General features: G+C 35.1%; 1 protein-coding gene across 1 annotated transcript in view; it reads right to left on the reverse strand.

The window, feature by feature from the left end:
- Positions 1–23576, reverse strand: part of pan (transcription factor pangolin) — a gene marked incomplete at its 5' end in the record, with an annotated part of 173557 nt that overhangs the window by 144262 nt on the left and 5719 nt on the right. The window contains one exon of the mRNA XM_088260327.1: positions 13898–14001. Within this exon, the coding sequence (XP_088116453.1) occupies positions 13898–14001 (104 nt within the window). The remainder of the gene's footprint in view (positions 1–13897; positions 14002–23576) is intronic.

Genomic DNA, 23576 nt, shown 5'->3' on the forward strand with positions numbered 1-23576 from the left:
AAACGTCATTTTCTTGAAAATATAATTATGTTACTAAAAGGGTGAAAATTCAATGAACATTATAATGATCACAAAGAAAAGTGTGTTGAGATGGTTTGGACACGTGGAACTAATGAGTGAGGAAAAGAACGGTAAAACAAATTTACGAGGCGGATGCAGTTGGAAAAAGAAGCAGAGGAAGACCGAGGAAAACTTGGCATGAACAGGTATATAAATATTTGAAAGCGAGAAAGGTCAAGAGTCGAAATAATCGTCGATATGAATGAGAGATGCATTAATGTGGAAACGGCGAAGAATGCTTGCAAAGACAGATTGTTATGGCGTTCTATCCTCTCTGCCTACCCCTACGGAAAAGCGGTGTCATAGTTAGTTGATTAGTTGAGTTACGAGCACCATGTCTAAAGGGGTTTTATATGTATATAAATTTTAGTTGGTATAATTGCTAGTACGTAATACACTTAGCTAGGAATTGAACGGGAGACCTTCTTTTGACAGCCACATCGCAAAAACTCCAATTCTTCGCTCGACTTGTCTCAATTTCCAACCACCATCTGGACGGCCAGAATTACCATACAATACAAGAGATGGGGGGGATGAACTCGCCCCTAAATGGTGGTCCTAATTGCGACCCTTTGTGGCTCAGTGGATTACACTCGTTACGGCGCTTAGGCACTCGATGCCGCGGGCGCGAGTTCGATTCCCGGTAATGAGATATTGCCGGCCACGTGGCGGGTGGCGTTTTATCCATTACTAATACCACACAAGGGTGGAATAATAATAATTGTAACTATTCAAAAACTTCACTTGAAAAAAAATTAAAGAAATATTTTTGACACTTTTTTTTCTTTTTTATCAACGTGGATACAAGCTTAAAATATAATTTTATGACATCTCAACATAGATGAAGAAGAATATGGAAGTTTGGTCATTTACAAGGCTTACGACCGTCATAGGCTTGGCTAAGTGATCACTTTACACACGTGTAACATTCACCAATTCTATCCATGATTGACAACCACACAACTCAAATTTTGGAAACTTCTAGATTCATTGATCAAACTCGTAACACAGTATGCGCGAGTTCACTCATTTCTATGGTGGGATGAGGAAAGGTTTTAGTAAGCAGAAACTCTTTCCATTTGTGTGTGAGGTCCGAATCCTGGATTATATTAACTTCTTCATCTACCTATGTTGTGATGTCGAGAAATATTGGAAAAAAAATAACTCATGATTGGAGATTTTTTAACAAATTTTAGGACACACTCAAAATGTTGATAAACTACTCGAATTATAATAAAAAATAAATTGAAAACCATATTTTCAATTTATGAGGCGAATGTAATTGGAAAAAGAACAGAGGAAGACCGAGAAAAACATGGCACGATCGGGTATGCGAAATACTTGAAAGTGGTCAGGTTAGGAGTCGTAACAATCGGCGGATATGTATGAGGAGATGCATGAAAGTGGAAGGAGGGAAAAATGTTTGCAAAGACAGAGTGGTGTGGCGTTCTATTCTCTCTGCCTACCCCTGCGGGGAAGCAGCGTGATGGTTAGTTAGTTGGTAAGTTTTTATTTTCAAGCGTTTATCGGCGTTTCTTAGCGTTTCAGGATTATCGATCATACCGCGCAACAATGGATAAAAATGCGTAATCAAATACACATTCCTTCTAGTCTCTAAACTATTGTAGCCAAGCATACCCTGGAGAAACTGGGTCGGGTAGAGGCAAGGATAATAGCCGTGCTCTCTCATGTAGAGATACCTCAGAAACTTCTTTTGGACTTTCTCTACCATAAGAGAGTCACGAGAATAGTCAATATAATTGTAAGAATAGTCAATATAACTGTATAATTATGAGAATAGTCAGTCTGAGGATCTATAATGAGTCACAAGAATAGTCAATATAACTGTATAATTATAAGAATATTCAGTCTGAGGATCTATAATAAGTCACAAGAATAGTCAATATAACTGTATAATTATTAGAATCCATTATAGATCCTCAGACGTCAGTCTGAGGATCTATAATGAGGAATAAAATGAAGATTTTCATTTTCGCCTCTTCCACATTCGTCCATCCTTTCATTACTTATTAATACACATTTTTCAGACGACTGACGTCTGCAGCTACACTCAATTAAGGGCCACCGCACGCTTAACGCACGTCAATTGGTTTACAAATATGTATAACTATCAAAAAGTGAAATAAAAAACCCACCCCTAACTCAAATATGAATGTAAAATATAAGCATAACAGAGAGCCACCCTCGGCCAGATATTATACGAATAATTGGAGCGATATAACAACTGAATACCGCATTGGGGAGAATTACAGCGAAATGTATTCGTAATTGAAGAGGCTTTATATTTTTAACAAGGGTGGAATTTTATTGAAGACCAATATTATATGGTAGTTTTATTGATTGCAGTCACTAAGCGATTTTTTAAATTTTTGGGTAATATTTCCAAAATTGAACAAGGTTATTATTGGATTTAATTCTACTTTTATTTACATTTATCGCTCACTCCTTTCAACAACGTCATAAATCAAAAAACTTGATTTTTCAGGTGAACGTTTTTAAAGTTTAAAAAACATAATATGTATTAAAAATGTTTTACAATGTATTAAAAATAAATATCAAGCCACTTATTGAACTTTTTATTGTGCAACAGATCTTTTTAGGTAAAACCTAAATGTTTTTTCTGCATTTGAAAAATATTTACTGTATTTAAAGAAATAATTAAACAATACATTTTCTTCAAAATGCAAAAACAACACTTTCTGCCCTGTAGCGGGTAAATATTAAGTTAAAAATATGCCTCTTTTGCTGGGATATAGTACATTTTCTGAACATTCCGAAAACATGCACAACTGAAAATTTACGATTTTTGATTTATGACGTTCTTGAAAGGAGTGAGCGATATGCATGTATATAAAATAATATTTTTTTTAAATTACTCAAGAAAAATAGATATAATAAAATAGAAAAAAATCGGCAGTCAAGGTATAAGTATATAAGGCTATAAGTTTTACTCGGTAAATACCAAAATTTCACTATATTAGAAATAGTGGTATTACCAAGTAAACCTCAAATTGAAAATAAAATAATCGCTGCATTATTCGATTATCACAATTGGACCACATGATTTTTTATTCACGCACTATCCACCACCGTTGTGTGTCCTCCACCTCCGTGGTGTAATGGTCAGCACGCTCGGCTACCGTTCTGTAGGTGCCGGGTTCGATTCCCAAGGGGGGTCAAATAAATGTAAGTGATTTTTTAACTCTAATATTTATTCAATATTACCCTAGACTAGCACCTGAAGCAGAGGGCTGATCACCTTTCCTTCATGAGTTAACGATCAAGATAACACTTCGTTTATATGATGCAGTGCCCTATGCACCATTGGGATGCGGATAAGGGTAAGAAGAAGAAGAAGTAGAAGAATACCACCACCGATATCTTAACATTTTATCAACCCTCTTTTGCAATCGTCATCGGAAGCCCATCATTATTGTCATTTAATAAGGCATAAATATGACAGCGCTCACCAAAGCGAGAGGGTATCGTGTTCGATGAGACGCGACGATCGATATTATCGGCACCGGAACCTGTATCGACCCCCCGGAACTAAATGCCCATTACGGATCTCGCAGACCGGAAACACATTGATAGATCCGACCCCTCAGTCTGCGCTTATTTCCGATTTTCCTTCCGCTTTTTTATCAATCTGTCCAAGGGTTGAATATTGTATCGCGTTTATTATTTCAAGTGCTTTTAATTCAATTAGTAATAGATCATTCTACAACATTTTGAGTGTGTCCAAATACTTGTTCACAAAATCTGGATTATGTATAATAACAGGAGTTATTTTCATATTATTTTTTGACAACCAATAGATGTCTCTAGTGAAGTTCTAGAGATTCAAGAACAAGTCGCTTCCCCGCAGGGGTAGGCAGAGAGAATCGAACGCCACACCACTCTGTCTTTGAACACATTCTTTGTCTCTTCTACATTCATGCATCTCCTCATACAAACCCGACGATATATATGTATATATATAAATATATATATATATATATATATATATATATATATATATATATATATATATATATATATATATATATATATATATATATATATATATATATATATATATATATATATATATATATATATATATATATATATATATATATATATATATATATATATATATATATATATATATATATATATATATATATATATATATATATATATATATATATATATATATATATATATATATATATATATATATATATATATATATATATATATATATATATATATATATATATATATATATATATATATATATATATATACATATATATATATATATATATATATATATATGTATATATATATATATATATATATATATATATATATATATATATATATATATATATATATATATATATATTAAAATAGCTTTTTTTTAGCAGAGACCCTTTTATTTAGATGTTTTATTCAAGATCTTAACAGATTTTTTTACATACTAGGAGACGCCTGAAAACCCTATGCAGCTTATAATTTAACACCCTCCTTATCAATCATCAGCTTATTATTGTTAACATTCTGAGTGTGTCCAAATCCATGTTCACAATTCTGAATTCCTCCACTTAAGATTTCAAAAAAAACTCCAAAGAAGAAATTTAAAAATAACATGTTAAAATAAATCTGGAACAAGCCAGATTCGCGAAGAAAACACCTTGTTTATTCATATAATGGAATCACTGGACTGTACGAAGGGGCTCGTTACCTTAGGGGTGAAAGACGAAGAAGAAGACACATCCCCCCCCTCCCTCTCTTCTACCCTTCCACCCTCACAGCCCCACTCAGCCGAGTCACCAATACTTGAACTTCGACCCGAGAAAGAGCGCTGCTCCTTTCAAAACAAATTAATAACACGGTGACAAAATTCTCAATTCGAGACGAAAAAATACATTAATATTTACATTTTTACTTGTTAAACACCGCTATTGAATAGTGGTACTCACCAAGTAAAACTTAAATTAAAAATGGATACATATTACCTGAAAGTAACTGCGGAATTAAGAAATGATTTTTTTTTTGAGAAAAAAAAAATACTTTCGTTAGTTGATTCAGCAGCCATTTTGTGGTAATATCTATTCATTTTTTATTTAAGAATTACTTGGTATTTACTAATAATTGATTAATAAAAATAATACTTGACACTGACAGAAACATCCTTTCGCTAGGTGACTGTTAAATAAATAAAAAATTAATAAATACCACTATTAAATCAATTTTGACATGTCGCTCACTCCTTTCAAGAACGTTATAAATCAAAAATCGTCAAATTTCAATTGCGCATGTTTTCGAAATGCCCAGAAAATGTACTATATCCCAGCAAAAGAAGCATATTTTTAACTTAATATTTACCCGCTACAGGGCAGAAAGTGTTTTTTTTTAATTTTGAAGAAAATGTATTATTTAATTATTTTTTTAAATATACTAAATATTTTTCAAATGGAGAAAAAACCTTCAGGTTCTACCTTAAAAGATCTATTGCACAGTAGAGAGTTTAATAAGAGGCTTGATATTTATTTTAAACCATTGTATTATATTTATAAATTTTAAAAACGATCTCCTGAAAAATCAAGTTTTTTGATTTATGACGTTCTTGAAAGGAGTGCGCGATGTGTTTCTTTTTAATTACGTTAAATTCTACCTCTAAACTGCATCCATTGGTTCATGGGTCACTGTATCGCATGGCCGGAATGGTAAATTACGTGAATTCTTATGAGGTATTTAAAATTCTTGGGCATGGTCAAGTCAGGAGTCAGAGAATAATCAGCGGGTATATATGAGGAGATACACGATTGAGGAAGAGGCAACATTGTTTGCAAAGGCAGATTGGTGTGGCATTCTATTTTATTCTCTCTGCCTACGCCTGCGGGGAAAGGGCGTGATGGTTAAAATCGTTAGTTATATGTATATGGTGAAAATAAATAAATATTGTCAAATTTTGAGTGTTTCAATACTTGTTAACAAATCTGGGTTTCTCCACTTTTGAGAATATTTAAATTTTTGACATTTCATGACAAATTTTCACATTTCGCCAATGACATGTCGTAAGCCCTGTAAATACCCAGACTTCCAAATTCTTATTCATCTATGTTGACATCGTTGCAAAGTTGTTCGCTTTATTTCACAAAACATTCAACATGGGGAAAAAATTAGAGCATTTGAGACTAACTAACTAACCATCACGCCGCTTCCCCGCAGGGGTAGGCAGAGAGAATAGAGCGCCACACCACTCTGTCCTTGCAAACATTCTTCGCCTCTTCCACGTTCATGCATCTCCTCATACATACCCGCCGATTGTTACGACTTCTAACCTGACCACTTTCAAGTATTTGGCATACCTGATCGTGCAATGTTTTTCTCGGTCTTCCTCTGCTTCTTTTCCCGCTAACATTCGCCTAATAAATTTGTTTTACCGTTCTTTCCTCACTCATTCGTTCTACATGTCCAAACCATCTCAACACACCTTTCTTAATTCTATCGATAATGCTTATCTCAGCTTTGCATTCCTTCCTTATTTCACTATTCGTACATCTATCATACATCGTTTTGTCGCACATTCTTCTGAGAGATCGCATTTCGACTGCATTCAGTTTACTTTCGTCCTTCTTTTGCCAACTCCAAGCTTCACTTCCATACATTAGAGTTGGAACCAGGACTCCGTTGTGCACTGCCAGTTTAGCTTCCGCTGATAGGTTTTTATTTGCTATAACTGATTTCAGTGCACCATTCACTTTGTTCCCAGCATTTGAGTGTCTTTAAATATACAGTGTTGAAAGAGAGTAGACTATAAATACGTCATCTTTTTCAGATCTGATTAAACCGTCTTTTTTTCCAGTCATCCTTCCACTTAGATCCTTGAAACCGCCAGATTTCTGAAGATTCAAGAGTCGGTGTGGAAGTCGCCTCAAAAAGGGCTCTCAAGGGCCGTGGAGTTCCACAAAGAAAGTCCTTTTCGAGAAATTGAATAACCGAGACATGAAATGGAACTCTTACAATCCGGGATGATTATTATTGTCACTTGTCGCCATTTTGAATGCCGGAAATGGTGGCACTCGAGAACACCTTATCATTAGTGGGACGCGCTCGAAAAAGAAGGCTACGCGGAAAGAAATGGGTGGAGATGAACGCGAATAAAAGAAGAGAGATGAAAAACTTGACAATGTAGATATTATAAGAATAACAATGATTCATAATATTTTTTCTACAATCGTTCGATCCGTATGCCCAAATCATCTAAACATACCTTTCTTAATTTTATCAATAAGTCTAGACATTTACGGGGCTGACGACCGTCATAGGCTGGTTTAAGTGATCACTTTACACACGTGTAACATTCACCAATTCTACACATTCTTGACAACCACACTACTTAAATTCTTGGAAGTTCTATATATATGAACCGATTTAGAAACATTGTTCTTGAATCACTAGAACTTCACTAGAGATATCTATTGGTGAGATAAAAGAAGCTTTTTTATTGAGCAGAAACTCTAACATTAGTATGTGAGGTCTGAATCCTGGATTATAATCACACACATGAGAAACGCCAGAAAATACCATTTTCATTTTTATTATTTATTTATAATTTGACCAGATAATTTATTTACAACATTTTGAGTGTGTACTAATACTTGTTCACAAATCTGGATTATCTCCAATTATAGGAGTTAATTTTCATATTATTTTTTGACATCTCATCAAAGATGAAAAAGATCCATATTCTTCTTCATCTTTGAAGATGTCAAAAAATAATATGAAAAATAACAGCTATAATTAGAGATAATCCAGATTTATGAACAAGTATTTGGACACACTCAAAATGTTGATGGTTAGTTAGTAAGTGGAGCGAATCTTCTTGGAAATTGGACATTTTCAAAATACGATTTATTATGAATAATATACTGTATTTATTTTTTTGAATATGTCAAAAGTTTGAAACGATTTCAAATATGATATAAATTACCAATCAACTAGTAATTTATATACATATGTATAATGACTGTAAAAAGGATTGTTATGGCAAAATGAATATGTACGCTAGATTAAAAAAAGCTTATTCTGAAGAAAAAAAAAACTGAAAAATCCTGAAAGAAAGCCCCCATCCGAAGAAGGCGGTAGGTAGAGTGAAGGGTGAAGAAGAGGGCTGCGTAATGCGCCGAAAGGTTTATCGAAGCATACGTAATGAATTTCTGGAGGGTCGCTTCATACCCTCCCCTCATTTCATCCTTACATCCCCCACCGCCGGTATTCTATAGCCAAGGCTCCCCGAACGTCTTAAGGTACTAACACAGATTGTCAAAAGAAGAGGTTAGTATTTTTCATCCCTTATTTTTTTGTAATTATTGAGATGGTATACCAAGAGTAACAACACCAAGATGAAGCTTGTCAGGAGCTTGGTCCACTCCATTTTTCTCTATGCTGCTGAAACATGGACTATAAAAGCAGCAGAAAGGAGAAAAATTGATGCCTTCGAAATGTGGTGTTGGAGGCGCATGCTCCGAATTCCATGGACAGCTAGACGCACCAATGAGTCCATTCGCCAGGAACTACGCTTGGATGGCTTGTCTCTGGCCAATATCTGTACCCGACGGATTCTCCAGTTCTTTGGACACGTTGCGCGTGGCAACGAGGATAGCCTGGAACGACTAGTTGTGATCGGTAGCCTGGAGGGAAAGAGAGGGAGAGGAAGATCCCCCACACGATGGACCGATCAAATTAAGGCAGCAGCAGGCACCTCAGTGGTTGGAGCGCTACGTGCAGCGCAGTCAAGGGATAACTGGAGAAGAGTCATTGCTTCTGCAAGGGTCACAACCCTCAGCAATGAGGATTAAGACGGAGAAGAAGAAAGAAAATACCAAGAAACTGCTGATATGCGAATGCTTAGATGGTCAGATGTAGTGTCCCTTAGAGACAACATAAAGAGTTCACGCATTCATGGCATTCATGGCTGTAACACACATCAATACGAGGAAAGCAATTGAGATGGTATGGGCACATACGACGTAGAGAACCTGGTCATATTGTAAACCTGGCGATCGCCATGGAGCTTCCTCTAAAGACAATTACAGAAAGACAAAAAATCCATAGATGCTACAGAAAGATAACATGATTCGAAAGCATGATAAACCATTCCCCAGTTCGTCCGTACTACATCTTCTTCTAACGTATGGTATGGGCACATAGGACACAAAGAACCTGATGAAATGTGAATGCTTAGATGGTCAGCTGGAGTGTCCCTTAGAGACAAAATAAAGAGTTCACCTCTAAAAATAATATCCTATTTAGCTCACTCCTTTCAAAAAAGTCATAAATCAAAAATCGTCGATTTTCAGTTGTGCACGTTTTCGGAATGCCCAGAAAATGTACTATATCCCAGCAAAAGAGGCATATTTTTAACATAATAATGTTTATTATATAACATATTTTTAACATAATAAAAAAAATGTTTTTGAATTTTGAAGAAAAGGTATTGTTTAATTTTTTTTTAAACATATGAAATATTTTCCAAATGGAGAAAAAACCCTCAGGTTTCACCTAAAAACATCTGTTGCACAGTAAAAACTTCAATAAGTGGCTTGATATTTATTTCAAATAGATTGTGTTATATTTTTAAACATTAAAAACGTTCTCCTGAAAAATCAAGTTTTTTGATTAATGACGTTCTTGAAAGGAGTGAGCGATTTGTCAAAAATTATTATTTATTATTAGTACTTATTGAGAAACTGTGGATTCTTGAATCCTCTCAAAAATTTCCGCTGCCGAATTTCCCTTCCATTCTTACCCCATCTCCTCCCTTCCAGCCTTTTCCCGCCATATCCTGGAGGGGGAAGGGGAACGGGAACTGCGAGGGTGGGGATGAAACCAGGGGACCCTCTAGCCACTGGAGCCGTAAAGAATGGACGCGATGCCTTTTGAAGCGATATTTTCATCTCCCATATTAAATTTTGAGTAACGATGTTCACATAAGATTGAATTTGAAAAAAACACAAAAAAAATCTTCTACTTCTTCTTCTTCTAACCCATCGCATTGCACTGCATCGTATAGAAGCAGTGTTATCTTCGTCGTTAAATACACGAAGGAAAGGTGATCAGCCTTCCGCTTCAGGTACCAGTCCCGGGTCATATTAAATAAAGATTAGACTGAAAAATCACCAATTTTTATTTTGACGCTCTTGAGAATCGAACCCGGGACCTCCAGCATGGTAGCCTTGCGTGCTAGCCACGACGCTATGGAGGCGGACAAAGAATACATAGAAACAATTTCAGAAATAGTTTTGAGTGTGTCCAAATACTTGTTCAAAATCTGGATTATCTCCGATTAAAGAAGTTATATTTAATATTATTTTTTTGACATCTCAACATAGATGAAGAAGAATTGGATCATACATATAGAACTTCCAAGAATTAAAGTAGTGTGGTTGTCAATCATGGGTAGAATCGGTGAATGTTTGTAAAGCGATCACTTATCCAGCCTATGATAGGTTAATACCAGGCTTCCATACTCTTCTTCATCTATGTTGAGATGTCAAAATATAAACAAGACTAGTTTCGAGAGCTACGAATATTTTCATCAACAGGTGAAAATACAAACCGAGTTAAAAATTTGGATGGTTTACAAGGCAAAACCTCGTTAATTCTTTATTTTACCCTTCGAACACAAATAATACATCGTATAGCCACACATTCGTCTAAGTGATCGCATTGGTGAGGATTCTGAACCATTTTTAAAAAAGCTGAAGTGTGAATCTATCCTAAAACGTCGTAGAGGCCGGATGTCGGGATTTTGGCATGGTTGAAGTCTTCCGACGGCGAGCATTTTCCACAGGGTGGAATGTCGCTCTTCGAAATTCGATAACGCAAGTCTGGAATATTTGAAAACGTATATAAAAATATCCTTAAATCCAGACAGGATCTCGAATCGGAATTCCAGGGGCAAATATTCCACTAACATTGAAAAACTAAGCTGTTTTTTTTAAGAAATAAAACCAACTAAAAAGATGGATAAGTTTATACACAAATATCGTAGTCATACAGGAGAAAGTGACCAAGTGCATTTTTTAAAAACACGTGATTATTGACTATTTGATATCTTACTAGCTTAATTTTGCCATAAAAAATCATAATTTAAAAATCCATTTTAAACTTGGAAGTATAATATTTTATTTATTGTTTCGGCATTAACTTTGTGGTAAGACATGTTACAATGATTAAAGAAAACACTTCGTTTTTTACCACTTGAGTTTTATTATAGACTATATGTTTCAGAAGTTAAACTTCCATCATTCAGGTCTGTATAATAACTAAAATATAAAATATAAAATTGTTCTATAAGTAAGGAGAGGGGAAAGTAAGGGGAAGGGGTTAGTCAAGGGAATTTGCAAATCATATAATAGATACTAATCACTCATTTCGCTCTCATAAATTAAAATTATTACACCTTGTTCCATATAAAGGCCAAATTATGAATTATCTTGAAAATTTAGAAATACAAAAAAACCTGAATTCTAATAATAATTTATTGAATAATATATTGTTTCAAAATTCTTCGCCATTGCTTTCCATTTTTCCTTTGTTTTCAAACTCCGTCCCTTGACTAACCCCTTCCCCTTACTTTCCCCTCTCCTTATTTACAGAACAATTTTATATTTTATATTTTAATTATTATACAGACCTGAATGATGGAAGTTTAACTTCTGAAACATGTAGTCTATAATAAAACTCAAGTGGTAAAAAACGAAGTGACTACGATATAAGGTTTATCTAGTAACTTAAATACAGATTGATAGAAGTTGGCTAGTGTAAAAAATATATCTCGACATAGATGAAGAAGAATATAGAAGTAAGGGTATTGACCATTCTTATAAATTGTCATAGACTGGTCAAGTGATCACTTTATACAGGTGCAACAGTCACCATCCTACCCATGATTGACCACGACACCAGTCTGATTTTTGGAACTCCTACGTGTATTATTAATTTCATGACCCTGTATATGTTCACGAGAACCATCTATGATGGATTGAGAAAGCTTTTATTTAGCAGAGACCCTTTTTGGATGTTGTGGTTGATGGAAATGTAATAACCAGTCAATAATAATACAGTAGACTGATGAAAGTATGACATGATGATGAAAGTAGACTGAATGCAGTCGAAATGCGATCTCTCAGAAGAATGTGTAACAAAACGATGTATGATAGATGTGCGAATAGTGAAATAAGGAAGGAATGCAAAGCTGAGATAAGCATTATCGATAAAATTAAGAAAGGTGTGTTGAGATGGTTTGGACATGTAGAACGAATGAGTGAGGAAAGAACGGTAAAACAAATTTATAAGGCGAATGTTAGCGGGAAAAGAAGCAGAGGAAGACCGAGAAAAACATGGCACGATCTGGTATGCCAAATACTTGAAAGTGGTCAGGTTAGGAGTCGTAACAATCGGCGGGTATGTATGAGGAGATGCATGAACGTGGAAGAGGCGAAGAATGTTTGCAAGGACAGAGTGGTGTGGCGCTCTATTCTCTCTGCCTACCCCTGTGGAGAAGCGGCGTGATGGTTAGTTAGTTAGTTAGTTAATAATACAGTAATAATATTTTATATAGCACCGTTTTCGTAGCCTACCTCAAGGGCAATTATACAGATGTGGATATTATGATATGAAAATTATGTAATTTTCAAGTGGTAAAAAACACGTGTATTATTTATAATTTAATAATGTCTTTCTACAAATTGAGTGCCGAAATAATTAATGATAAATCGTTCATATTTATTTGGACCATAAGCCTTGTGAATCGAACCAGAGGTCTCCAGGATGGAAGCTAAACGCGCTAATTATTACACCAGGAAGGCAGACAGAATATTACCACTTACCACTTCAAAAACATAAATTCCGCTCAGTTGAAGATGTGCAGAAGCATGGTGATAGCAATCTCAAGTCGATAAGCGAGCGTCCATTAAAAACCAACCTATGTCATGTTTGTTTGGTCAAAGGAACACATAAACCCATAAACCATAACCGCCAATTACGTAGAGCCGAGACTTAGCGGTCAAAACCATTCCAGCCTCGCGCAAAGAACAAGAACAATTTTATCTATGTGCTGTGAATTACTCGGCCTGCTTTTATGGGATATTGTACAGAAGCCATCAAACAATGCATGTGGGTGAATAAATTAGATTTTTACTATGAAAATAAAATAAATAATGCCTTTTTTAACAGTCGGTAGAGCCTTGAATAGCGAAATTGAAAAAGTCGTACCCTCGAAATACTCGTAAAACTTCAAGGACTGTCGAAAACGCGCTTTGAAAACAATTGCTTTTTTTTTACTTAAACTTAATGACAAACTTTTATGCTTTGTTTTTAGTAAATATTTTTTACTATTTATATTACTGGTATTTTAATAAAAAAATATTAGAAAAAAAGCACATCGCATCGTTTACAACGAAAAATAAATAAATTCATGAGGTGTTCCCCAAGGAAGCAGCCTAGGCCTCCATGATATATTTTTAATTTAAATTTAACCTATTTTATATATTTACAGAATTTTTCACATTGTGGTATGGTAATATAACACTAATTATCATTCATCGTTCACATTGTGTAATACCACTGAAAACATCTCTTTATGGCAACCGGTTTCAAAATAACCATTATAATATATACGAGATTGGACGGGGATCGGGATCGTCTCGGCGCTGTTGAGAGCTGCCCAAGACAAGGACAATTAATCTCAAGTGATAAGTTGACTATGGAGGGACCTGACATGACATGCACATAAAAAGAAGAAAATATCACTTACCATGGATACGGGCAGGGGATGCGCTGCAGCACCGTTAGGATAAGGGTAAGGAGCCATCAGGTAACCCATGTTGAAGCCTGCGTGAGGTGGAGCTTCCAATTTGCCTATGGACCAAAAAGATGCAATTTTTAAAATGATTATCCTTCGAGATAAAAATCATGATAGAAATACATAATTTTAAGAAACAAAACATGTGGCATAAAAAATCACGATATTAGAAACAAGACACAAAACACAAAAAATGACATGAAAAACAGTTAAAACTAAAATGGCACTATATAATGGAGTCCTTGTACTAACCCCAATGTATGCAAGTAAATCAAGGAATTGGAGAAAGAAGGATGAAACTAGATTGAATGCAGTCGCTAAGCGATCTATCGATAGTTTAATAATGCCATATCAAGGCGAAACAATTGTCACGAATTTTCTTTTTTTCATATTTAATAAAAAATAAAATATACAACTTAGTAGACTCAAAACAGTGTGTGATTTTAATATTTAAAATAAATATGATTTTAATACCCAGCCTTCCATATTCTTCTTCATCTACATATGCTAAGATCAAAAACTAAAAATAACTCCTAAATAGGAAAACCCAGATTTGTGAACAAGGATTTGGACACACCAAAAATATTGACAAAAAAATATTTTATTTCATAATGAAATCAGTTTTGACACTTTACAGCGATGTATCGTTGTAAAAGCGCATATTGAATTACTCCAAATGCAATTTAGCATATTTTTACGATACGGCCGCTGCAAAAATTATGTTTTAAAAGGGGGGATTTATTTTTCAAATGCTCTTGGTAGTTACGGCCCCTTGTTAAGGCACTAATGGGAGTCGAACACGAATACACGCGGTTCGCTCACCTCAACATGCAATTGCTACCACTCGACATCTAGACGCAGGCATTGTATGGGCAGCGGGCCCTATTGACGAACGTTTGCAACTAGCATCATATTGGCCCTTTGCCCATTTGCCTGTACCACATATTCTTCTGCCTACTAACATCAATAGTAAGGTAGAGGAAAGGCTATTGAGATGGTATGGGCAACGCAGAGAGCCTGATCATAACTAAAAACTACTGAAATGCGAATGCTTAAGTGGTCAGCTGGAGTGTCCCTAAGGAGACAAAACAAAGAGTTCACGCATTCGTAGAAGCCAGGCTGTAACAGGCATCAAAAGTGAAGGAGAAGAAGGGCAATTGAGATGGTATGGGCACATAGGACGCAGAGAACCTGATCATATTGTGAACCATTCGATAGCCATTGATCTTCCTCGAAAGACATCTAGAGGAAGACCAAAGAATTCATGGATGCTGCAGAAAGATTACATGATTCGAAGGTATGGCCTAGGTGACGTTGTCCATAATAGAAGGACCTACAACCAGAGGACGACGAGATCTGACCCTAATAGTCTACAAAGACGTTAAGTAGGGATGGATTTGTCCATACCTGGGCTGAGCAAAAAATGGGTCTGCGGATTTGTCTGTACTGGGTACAGACACAAAAATGGGCCTTTACGGATTTGCTCATACCCAGTACTTAAAAGGCATGGCTGATTAGAATGCCTTCGCGTATTTGACGATCAAGATAATTCTCACTCGATACAATGCAGTACCCTATGCACCATAGGCTTGCGATTGAGGACTAGAAGACGAAGATTATTTGATATGGCTAGAATGATACGATGATACTCTTAATTATGCTATCGAAGACTTGTTTAATGAACGAGGTGGAATTTTAAATTAGAGCGGTGAATAAATAAAAACCTATCGTGCATGGTGACCCTAACGTAGTAAGTCCCCGCACGCACGGCGAATTAAAATCCAATTTGTATGACCGGGTTGTGATTTTCGTGAAATACACATACTTAACCTCCTTGACTATTTCAAACTTCGAGAAAGGATCCCTACTCATCCTCAATAGTTAATAAGGCAAAACAATGAATTGAGGGAGTGTTATATTGAGTGTAAATTAGGCAAAATAGAGGGTCGACGAGGTGTGGGCAGAAGGCAGATCTCCTGTAAATTACCCAGACTTCCATATTCTTCTTCATCACCCTTGAGGTAGTATGTATTTTACGAAAATGCTAAGGAGTTTGACAGTGAATGCGGGGCATTCTATGGGCGTTCTATGGGCATTCGATGGGCATTCATGGTACATCGTTAGACACGTCATTTTCCATGATATGTTGTTATATGTATTTCCAAGGTATCTCATAGTATTCATATCCGATGCTTGACCACAACGCACAGACAACAATTCCTTTCAACTCTGAAACGAACCACGAAATTTATGGAGCGGTCACCGCAGACTACCGGCTAGCAATGACGAAAATAACCGATCATTATAATCGAATTATTCGGATATTTTAATCGCGATATCTGTCATAAAAATAATTCATTATTTTTTTTTTCATTAAGGTAACTAGGGATCAGCATCCGAGTAATCTATTTTGACCAAACCTAACCATACCTAACCTAGTATAGTAGGCAGGTTGAAAATAATCATAATTTTTATTCTGATAAAATAAATTCATTAATTGATTCGGCAGTCACTTTGTGGTAAAATCTTTCCATGAACATCTACGGTGTTTGAAATGATGCGGAATGCAACGAAACTTTTTTTTTATCTGTTAATGTTCTTGATCGTTATTATAACATAGATGTAGAATTGTGTAATTGGCTTTTTTTTATTAATGTAACTATTTTTTATTTTTTACTTTTTTTAATGTAAAGCTATATAAATAAAAAAAAGAAACACGTGTCACAGCAGATTTGAAGAAATAGTGGTATTTACTAAGTAAAACTTAAATTTAAAATAAATAAATTCAAATGAAATGAAGTAGTGTATAATAATAATAATCATGAGGTATTTATTATTCTTCAAACCTTCATCCGTACCCAATTGTGCATAGGGCACTGCATCACATAAAGAAAGGTAATCAGCCCGCCGCTTCAGGCAATAAATATTGAATAAATATCTGAGTGAAAAAGTTCACTTTAATTTATTTGATCCCCCCTGGAAATCGAACCCGGGACCACCAATACGGTAGCCGAGCGTGCTGACCATTACTCTACGGAGGCGGACAATTATAATATATAAGGGATAGTAATCAGTCTCAAAGTAAGTAAATATAAGAGTAAAAAAGCAATAATATCCTTTTTGTCTCCCTGAAAATCGAACCCGGGACCTCCAGCATAGAAGCCAAACGCTACAACTACTATATTATGGAGACAGCACGTCAAAGATTTAAACAACATCCGAAACATCGCCAAATTAACGATTATTTTCATTTATGTATTAATTTTAAATCAAACACAGATTTTTTGAGTCTACTAAGTTGTATTTTATTAACAAAAACACATAAAAAAATTATATTGTGACAATTGTTTCGCCTTGTTAGGGCATTATCAAACGAATATCATTCGTTCTACAAATTAAACGCCAAATCAATAATTAGATTATTTTCATAACCGATTATCGAAGTCTAATCAAGGCTTTTGCTCAATTATCTGCATCACTACCGGCTAGAGGCAACACAGCCACCGGCAATTTATTATCGACACGTGTTAACATGGTCGCGTATGAGACTTGTTTGGGTGGAGAGTAACAGGGTAACAGGATTACAGAGAGTAATAGAGGCTGACGGAGTAACGCTGTAGCGTGGCGAATAGGGATTACGACGTTGCGAGCCTAATCGGCGCTACCGGTAAGAAAATCGTAAACAGACGTTTGAAGTAAGCCCGTTAGTTTATAAAAAACAGCACCAAAATGATAAAACAGTCAACCCTCCTATAACGCTGGGATAGGTACCATGTTATCAGAGGGGATGTTATAGGGAAGTTAATGTTTTTTAATTGTTTTTTTAATGTTTTTCGCAGATACTTTGTGGCACATTTTATAAACTTCATAAAATAAACTTTGTTTTCAACCACTTTGTTTTTTTTTGTTGACATCTCATCAAAGATAAAGAAGAATATGGAAGTCTGGGCATTTACGGGGCTGACGACCGTCATAGGCTGGTTTAAGTGATCACTTTACACACGTGTAATATTCACCAATTCTACCCATTATTGACAACCACACTACTCTTGGATGTTCTATACATATGAACCAATTTAGAAACGTTGTTTAGAACTTCACTAGAGACATCTATTGGTGAGATGAAAAGAAGCTTTTTATTGAGCAGAAACTCTTATATTGGTATGTGAGGTCCGAATCCTGGGATTATAATCACACACATATTTGGACACACTCAAAATGTTGTAAACTTTGTTATTGGTACATTTTTACCAGTTTCGACAAGAACCTTGTCATCATCAGTGTTTAACGTGTGCATGTTAAACCCTGATGATGATACATCGCTAACTCCTTTCAAGAACGTCATAAATCAAAAAACTTGATTTTTCAGGAGAACGTTTTTAAAGTTTAAAAAGAAATCACAATGTATTAAAAATAAACATCAAGCCACTTATTGAACTTTTTACTGTGCAACAGATCTTTTTAGGTAAAACCTGAAGGTTTTTTCTCCATTTGAAAAATATTTAGTATACTTAAAAAATAATTAAACAATACCTTTTCATCAAAATGCAAAAACAACAATTTGCCCTGTAGTGGGTAAATATTAAGTTAAAAATATGCCGCTTTTGCTGGTATATAGCACATTTTCTGGGCATTCCTAAAACATACACAACTTAAAATTCACGATTTTTGATTTATGACGTTCTTGAAAGGAATGAGCAACATGTTAAACCCCCTTTTCAAAACCATATTCAGTATTTATTTCGTAAAAAACTCATTTTTTCAATACAAAAACGGTATTTTATGAAAAATATTTCAATTATAATACGTCAAATGTTACCTGAGTTTAAAGAAGTTGCGACTTATCGAATACTGGGCCTTGATGTTAGCAGGATTGTTATGTATAGAATGTCACGCGTGGTGACATCACCGTCTTATTTTGGTGACAATGGAAAGTGGAATTGGTAGTGAGACACTTTGCCTCGGGAGAGCCGAGCACGCTCAGGCCGCATTCCAACCAAAGCACAGTGATTCGCCCAGAACAAGCCAGCAAGACAAAAGTCAATTCAATGAATCGATTTATTGATGATAACATGATAATAACAACCCCCCATTAGTCACAATTCCAGGTAATTATTATGGCAAATATTCCAGAACGATGAGTCGTAAGCGGTTGAAATGAAGTGATAAGGTTATTCCTTTTTTGTAAACAATTTAGTTGCTGTTTTGCAGTGCTTTCAATAACATCTTACAAGACTTGAAGTGAAGAATATTACTATTGCTGTAATGGATTTTACTTAAGAGGGTATGAATTTTTTTATTTTATTTTAAATTTGGTTCAAATGCACGACAATATGTGTTATGATAGAGTTTGAAAAACTACGTAAAAATTGTAATTTTTTTTTTCGTTTTAAATTTTTGAACGTATGCATCTTTTTGTCCCCAGATGTATCCAGGCTAATTTTTTGATATTATGTAGCTACATTTATTAGCTATACAACGATATATAATTTTTATAAGACATGTAGTAGCAATTTTCATTTATTAATTTTTTTCAGATCGTGAGTGCTCTCTCTCGAAATTAGAAGTATTTGAAGAATGGCGGAAACATGCGAAAGAAGAACGAAATTTTCGTCTGATGGATTTTATTATTAAAAAATTTAGTGTTACGGATATGATTTTTGATTCAAAGAAGCATTTACTGATAAAATTTTAAAGTGTTTCGTCAAAATTCTCTGAAAAGTGGGCTGCAGCTAATATGAAGACGGACCATTTTTTAAACAAAAATAAAAATTGGTTAGAGGGCGTAGTTATAAAATTTAATATAAAAATGCATCATCCCTGCGCTTCTTCATCATCTGGAGGAAGTCAGCCTCAAGTCTAGTACACAGTACGGTGGTTTTTAAAACATTCATTCTTCCAGTCGGGGAGCTCTCGGAAGAATCTCAAGAGGCCCGAAATAAAGATTGTCGTAGATTCCGCGAGCACCATACTAGGAAACTGTCACGTACTTCCACGAATACAGATTTATTGAATATGCTTTTGAAAACATCCGATCCTGTAATTAACTCACTCAGAGAAGTACCTAGAAAGAGAACCGATAAATTACCGTTGGAAGTTCTGAATTTCATTGTCCTGCCTTCAATAGCAGAACATCAGGTGGCAAATAACTTTCATCCATGTAACGATGGTGATTATTTAATATCTGATTCCTCTATTTGTGAGATTGATGATGAGTCGTGATAATGATTATTAGTTTTGTGTATTATTTATTAATGTTATTCTATGTTTATGGGTACAATAACAATAACTAAAGGGGGCTTCTGACAGCGACAGTTTAATCGCATTTTATGATAAAAATTGCTATAATTCTACAATAATATAGAGAAATAATTATTTGCCTACCACAGGTTTAATTTTTTGTTTAATCATTATTTAAGAATTAACGCGATTTTGGTCATAAAATGCCATTGATGTGTGACTATCGGAGGCCCTCACAAGTTGATTGTATAGTATTAAGAGTAAATTTATTTGTAAAATTAATGATGTGTTTAATTGTGTATCCGCGTCCGTAGTGTAATGGTCAGCACGCTCGGCTACCGTTCTGGGGGTCCCGGGTTCGATTCCCAGGGGGGTCAAATAAATAAAAGTGATTTTTTCACTCGAATATTTATTCCATATTACCCTGGACTGGTACCTGAGGGCTGATCCCCTTTCCTTCGTGTGTTAACGATCAAGATAACACTGCGTTTGTATGATACAGTGCCCTATGCACCATTGGGGTGCGGATGAGGGTTTGTATTAATTGTGTATATTATGTATTTTCTTGTTATAACAATACTGTTTTTTTTTAAATACTTTTTTTATTTCGTCCTTAAGTTTTTTTAAATTAAAATATTCCCAAAGCTTCAAAATTATCAAAAAATGCATAATTATTCGAAAAATCAATAAAATAATATTGATCAATACCAGAACAATCAAATCGTAGAATAAAATGTTTTTGTCCACCTAGCTTGTTCTGGGTGAATCACTGTGCAAAGGAGCAAACGAATCGATAACAGTGCATTTACTTTTAATCTTACATCACGTTTCGACTTAACTTTAGCGTAAATAATTTTTTTTTAGCGTAAAAAAATGAAATTTTTAGCGTTAATTTCTTAAGCGTAAATAACATTTTAGAAATTTGAACTCCATTTTAATTAATGTATTAATTTATATTATTTTTTGACATCTCATCAAAGATGGGATGGAAGATGGTTCTTCATTTATGAGACGTCAAAAAATAATATGAAAACTTAACTTCTATAACTTTGTCCGCCTCCGTAGTGTAATGGTCAGCACTCTCGGCTACCGTTCTGGAGGTCCCGGGTTCGATTCCCAGGGGGGGTAAAATAAAATAAATAAATAAATATATAATACGTTATTTTTTTACTGTAATATTTATTCAATATTACCCTGGACTGGTACCTGAAGCGGAGGGCTGATCACCTTCCCTTCATGTGTTAACGATCAAGATAACACTGCGTTTATATGACATAGTGCCCTATGCACCATTGGGGTGCGGATAAGGGTTTTATTTTATTTTTTTATATAACTAACTAACTAACCATCACGCCGCTTCCCCGCAGGGGTAGGCAGAGAGAATAGAACGCCACACCACTCCGTCTTTGCAAACATTCTTAGCCTCTTCCACGTTCATGCATCTCCTCATACATACCCGCCGATTGTTACGACTCCTAGCCTGACCACTTTCAAGTATTTGGCATTCCTGATCGTGCCATGTTTTTCTCGCAGACTCCTATAATTGCAGATAATCCAGGTTTGTTAACAAGTATTTGGACACAATCAAAATGTTGTTCCATATTATGTCAGATGTGTTATATGTTGAGATGCCAATAACGTAGCCAAATATTATTATTTACAACATTTTGAGTGTGTCCAAATACTTGTTCACAAAATCTGGATTATCTCCAATTACAGGAGTTGTTTTCATATTATTTTTTGACATCTCATCAAAGATGAAGAAGAATATGTAAGTCTGGGCATTTACGGGGCTGACGACCGTCATCGGCTGGTTTAAGTGATCACTTTACACACGTGTAACATTCACCAATTCTACCCATTATTGACAACCACACTACTCAAATTCTTGGAAGTTCTTTATACATGAACCAATTTAGAAACCTTGTTCTTGAATCACTATAACTTCACTAGAGACATCTATTGGTGAGATGTAAAGAAGTTTCTGCTTAATAAAAAGCTTCTTTACATCTCACCAATAGATTTAGCTTTGCTGCTTCAAATTGGTATTAGAATGCAGTACCTTATAAAAAAAATAAAAACAAACCAACTAACCATCACGCCGCTTCCCGGCAGGGGTAGGCAGAGAGAATAGAACGCCACACCACTCTGTCTTTGCAAACATTCTTCGCCTCTTCCACGTTCATGCATCTCCTCATGCATACCCGCCGATTGTTACGACTCCTAACCTGACCACTTTCAAGTACTTGGCATACCTGATCGTGCCATGTTTTTCTCGGTCTTCCTCTGCTCTTTTTTCCACTTACATTCGCCTCGTAATTTTTTTTTACCTTATAACTACTGCATAAACCTTAATTGCCTACTATTTTTATTGTTATTGAAACCCAGTGTCTTATGCACAACTGGGAGAGAGAAAAAATCTCGTAACAAGAAAGATTCCGAATATGCGGTTTCTTTTTATAACATCATCAAATCAATTTGTTTATTTTTATTACGCCAACATCTCGCATCCTCGATGTTGACAGGCTCATGACGTCACAAACTCGCCCCTGGCGTGGCATGTACCAAAGCAGGTCCTAATGACTATGATTTGGACCACTCGGGCCAGCATTAGAGCCCAATTTAGGTCCACTTACCCTACGGCGAACGAAACCACCACCACACCTACCGAAACGTGACTAACTCCATTTATAGAAGAGTAAAATAAGTATTTATGTATTATTTTTTAATCATACACAGATTTTTTGAGTCTACTAAGTTGTATTTTATTAAAAAACACATAAAAATTAATATTGTGACAAGTGTTTCGCCTAGTTATGGCATTTTCAAACGAATGTGGAAAAAGGAAAGAGGAACAGAAGAAGACCAAAAAAAACATGGCAAGATCAGGTATGCCAAATACTTGAAAGCGGTCAGGTTAGGAGTCGAAACAATCGGCGGGTGTGTATGAGGAGATGCATGAACGTAGAAGAGGCGAGGAATGTTTGCAAAGACAGAGTGGTGTGGCGTTAGAGAATACTCTCTGCCTACCGCTGCGGGGAAGCGGTGTGATGGTTAGCTAAGTAGTAAATTATGTGAAGATTAAATTAATGGATTCAAATGACGTTCCTGATGTAGCTATCCAATTTTAGGTACTTGCGTAATAGTTTTAACATTTAAAAAAATACATACTTAGTAGACTCAAAAAATACTGATTTTAAATTTAACTCATAAATTAAAATGTAGTTCTACAAATTAAACGTCAAATCTATAAATGTATTAAGTATCTTCACATTCGTTTGAAAATGCCATAACTAGGCGAAAAAAATGACAAAAAATTGTATTTTATGTATTTTTTTAAACAATAAAATACAACTTAGTAAACTCAAAAAATCAGTGTTTAATTTAACAT

This window comes from Brachycentrus maculatus, unplaced genomic scaffold, assembly GCF_059751285.1.
Source record: "Brachycentrus maculatus isolate JH-2025_06_01 unplaced genomic scaffold, ASM5975128v1 h1tg000131l, whole genome shotgun sequence".
Classification (NCBI taxonomy): domain Eukaryota; kingdom Metazoa; phylum Arthropoda; class Insecta; order Trichoptera; family Brachycentridae; genus Brachycentrus; species Brachycentrus maculatus.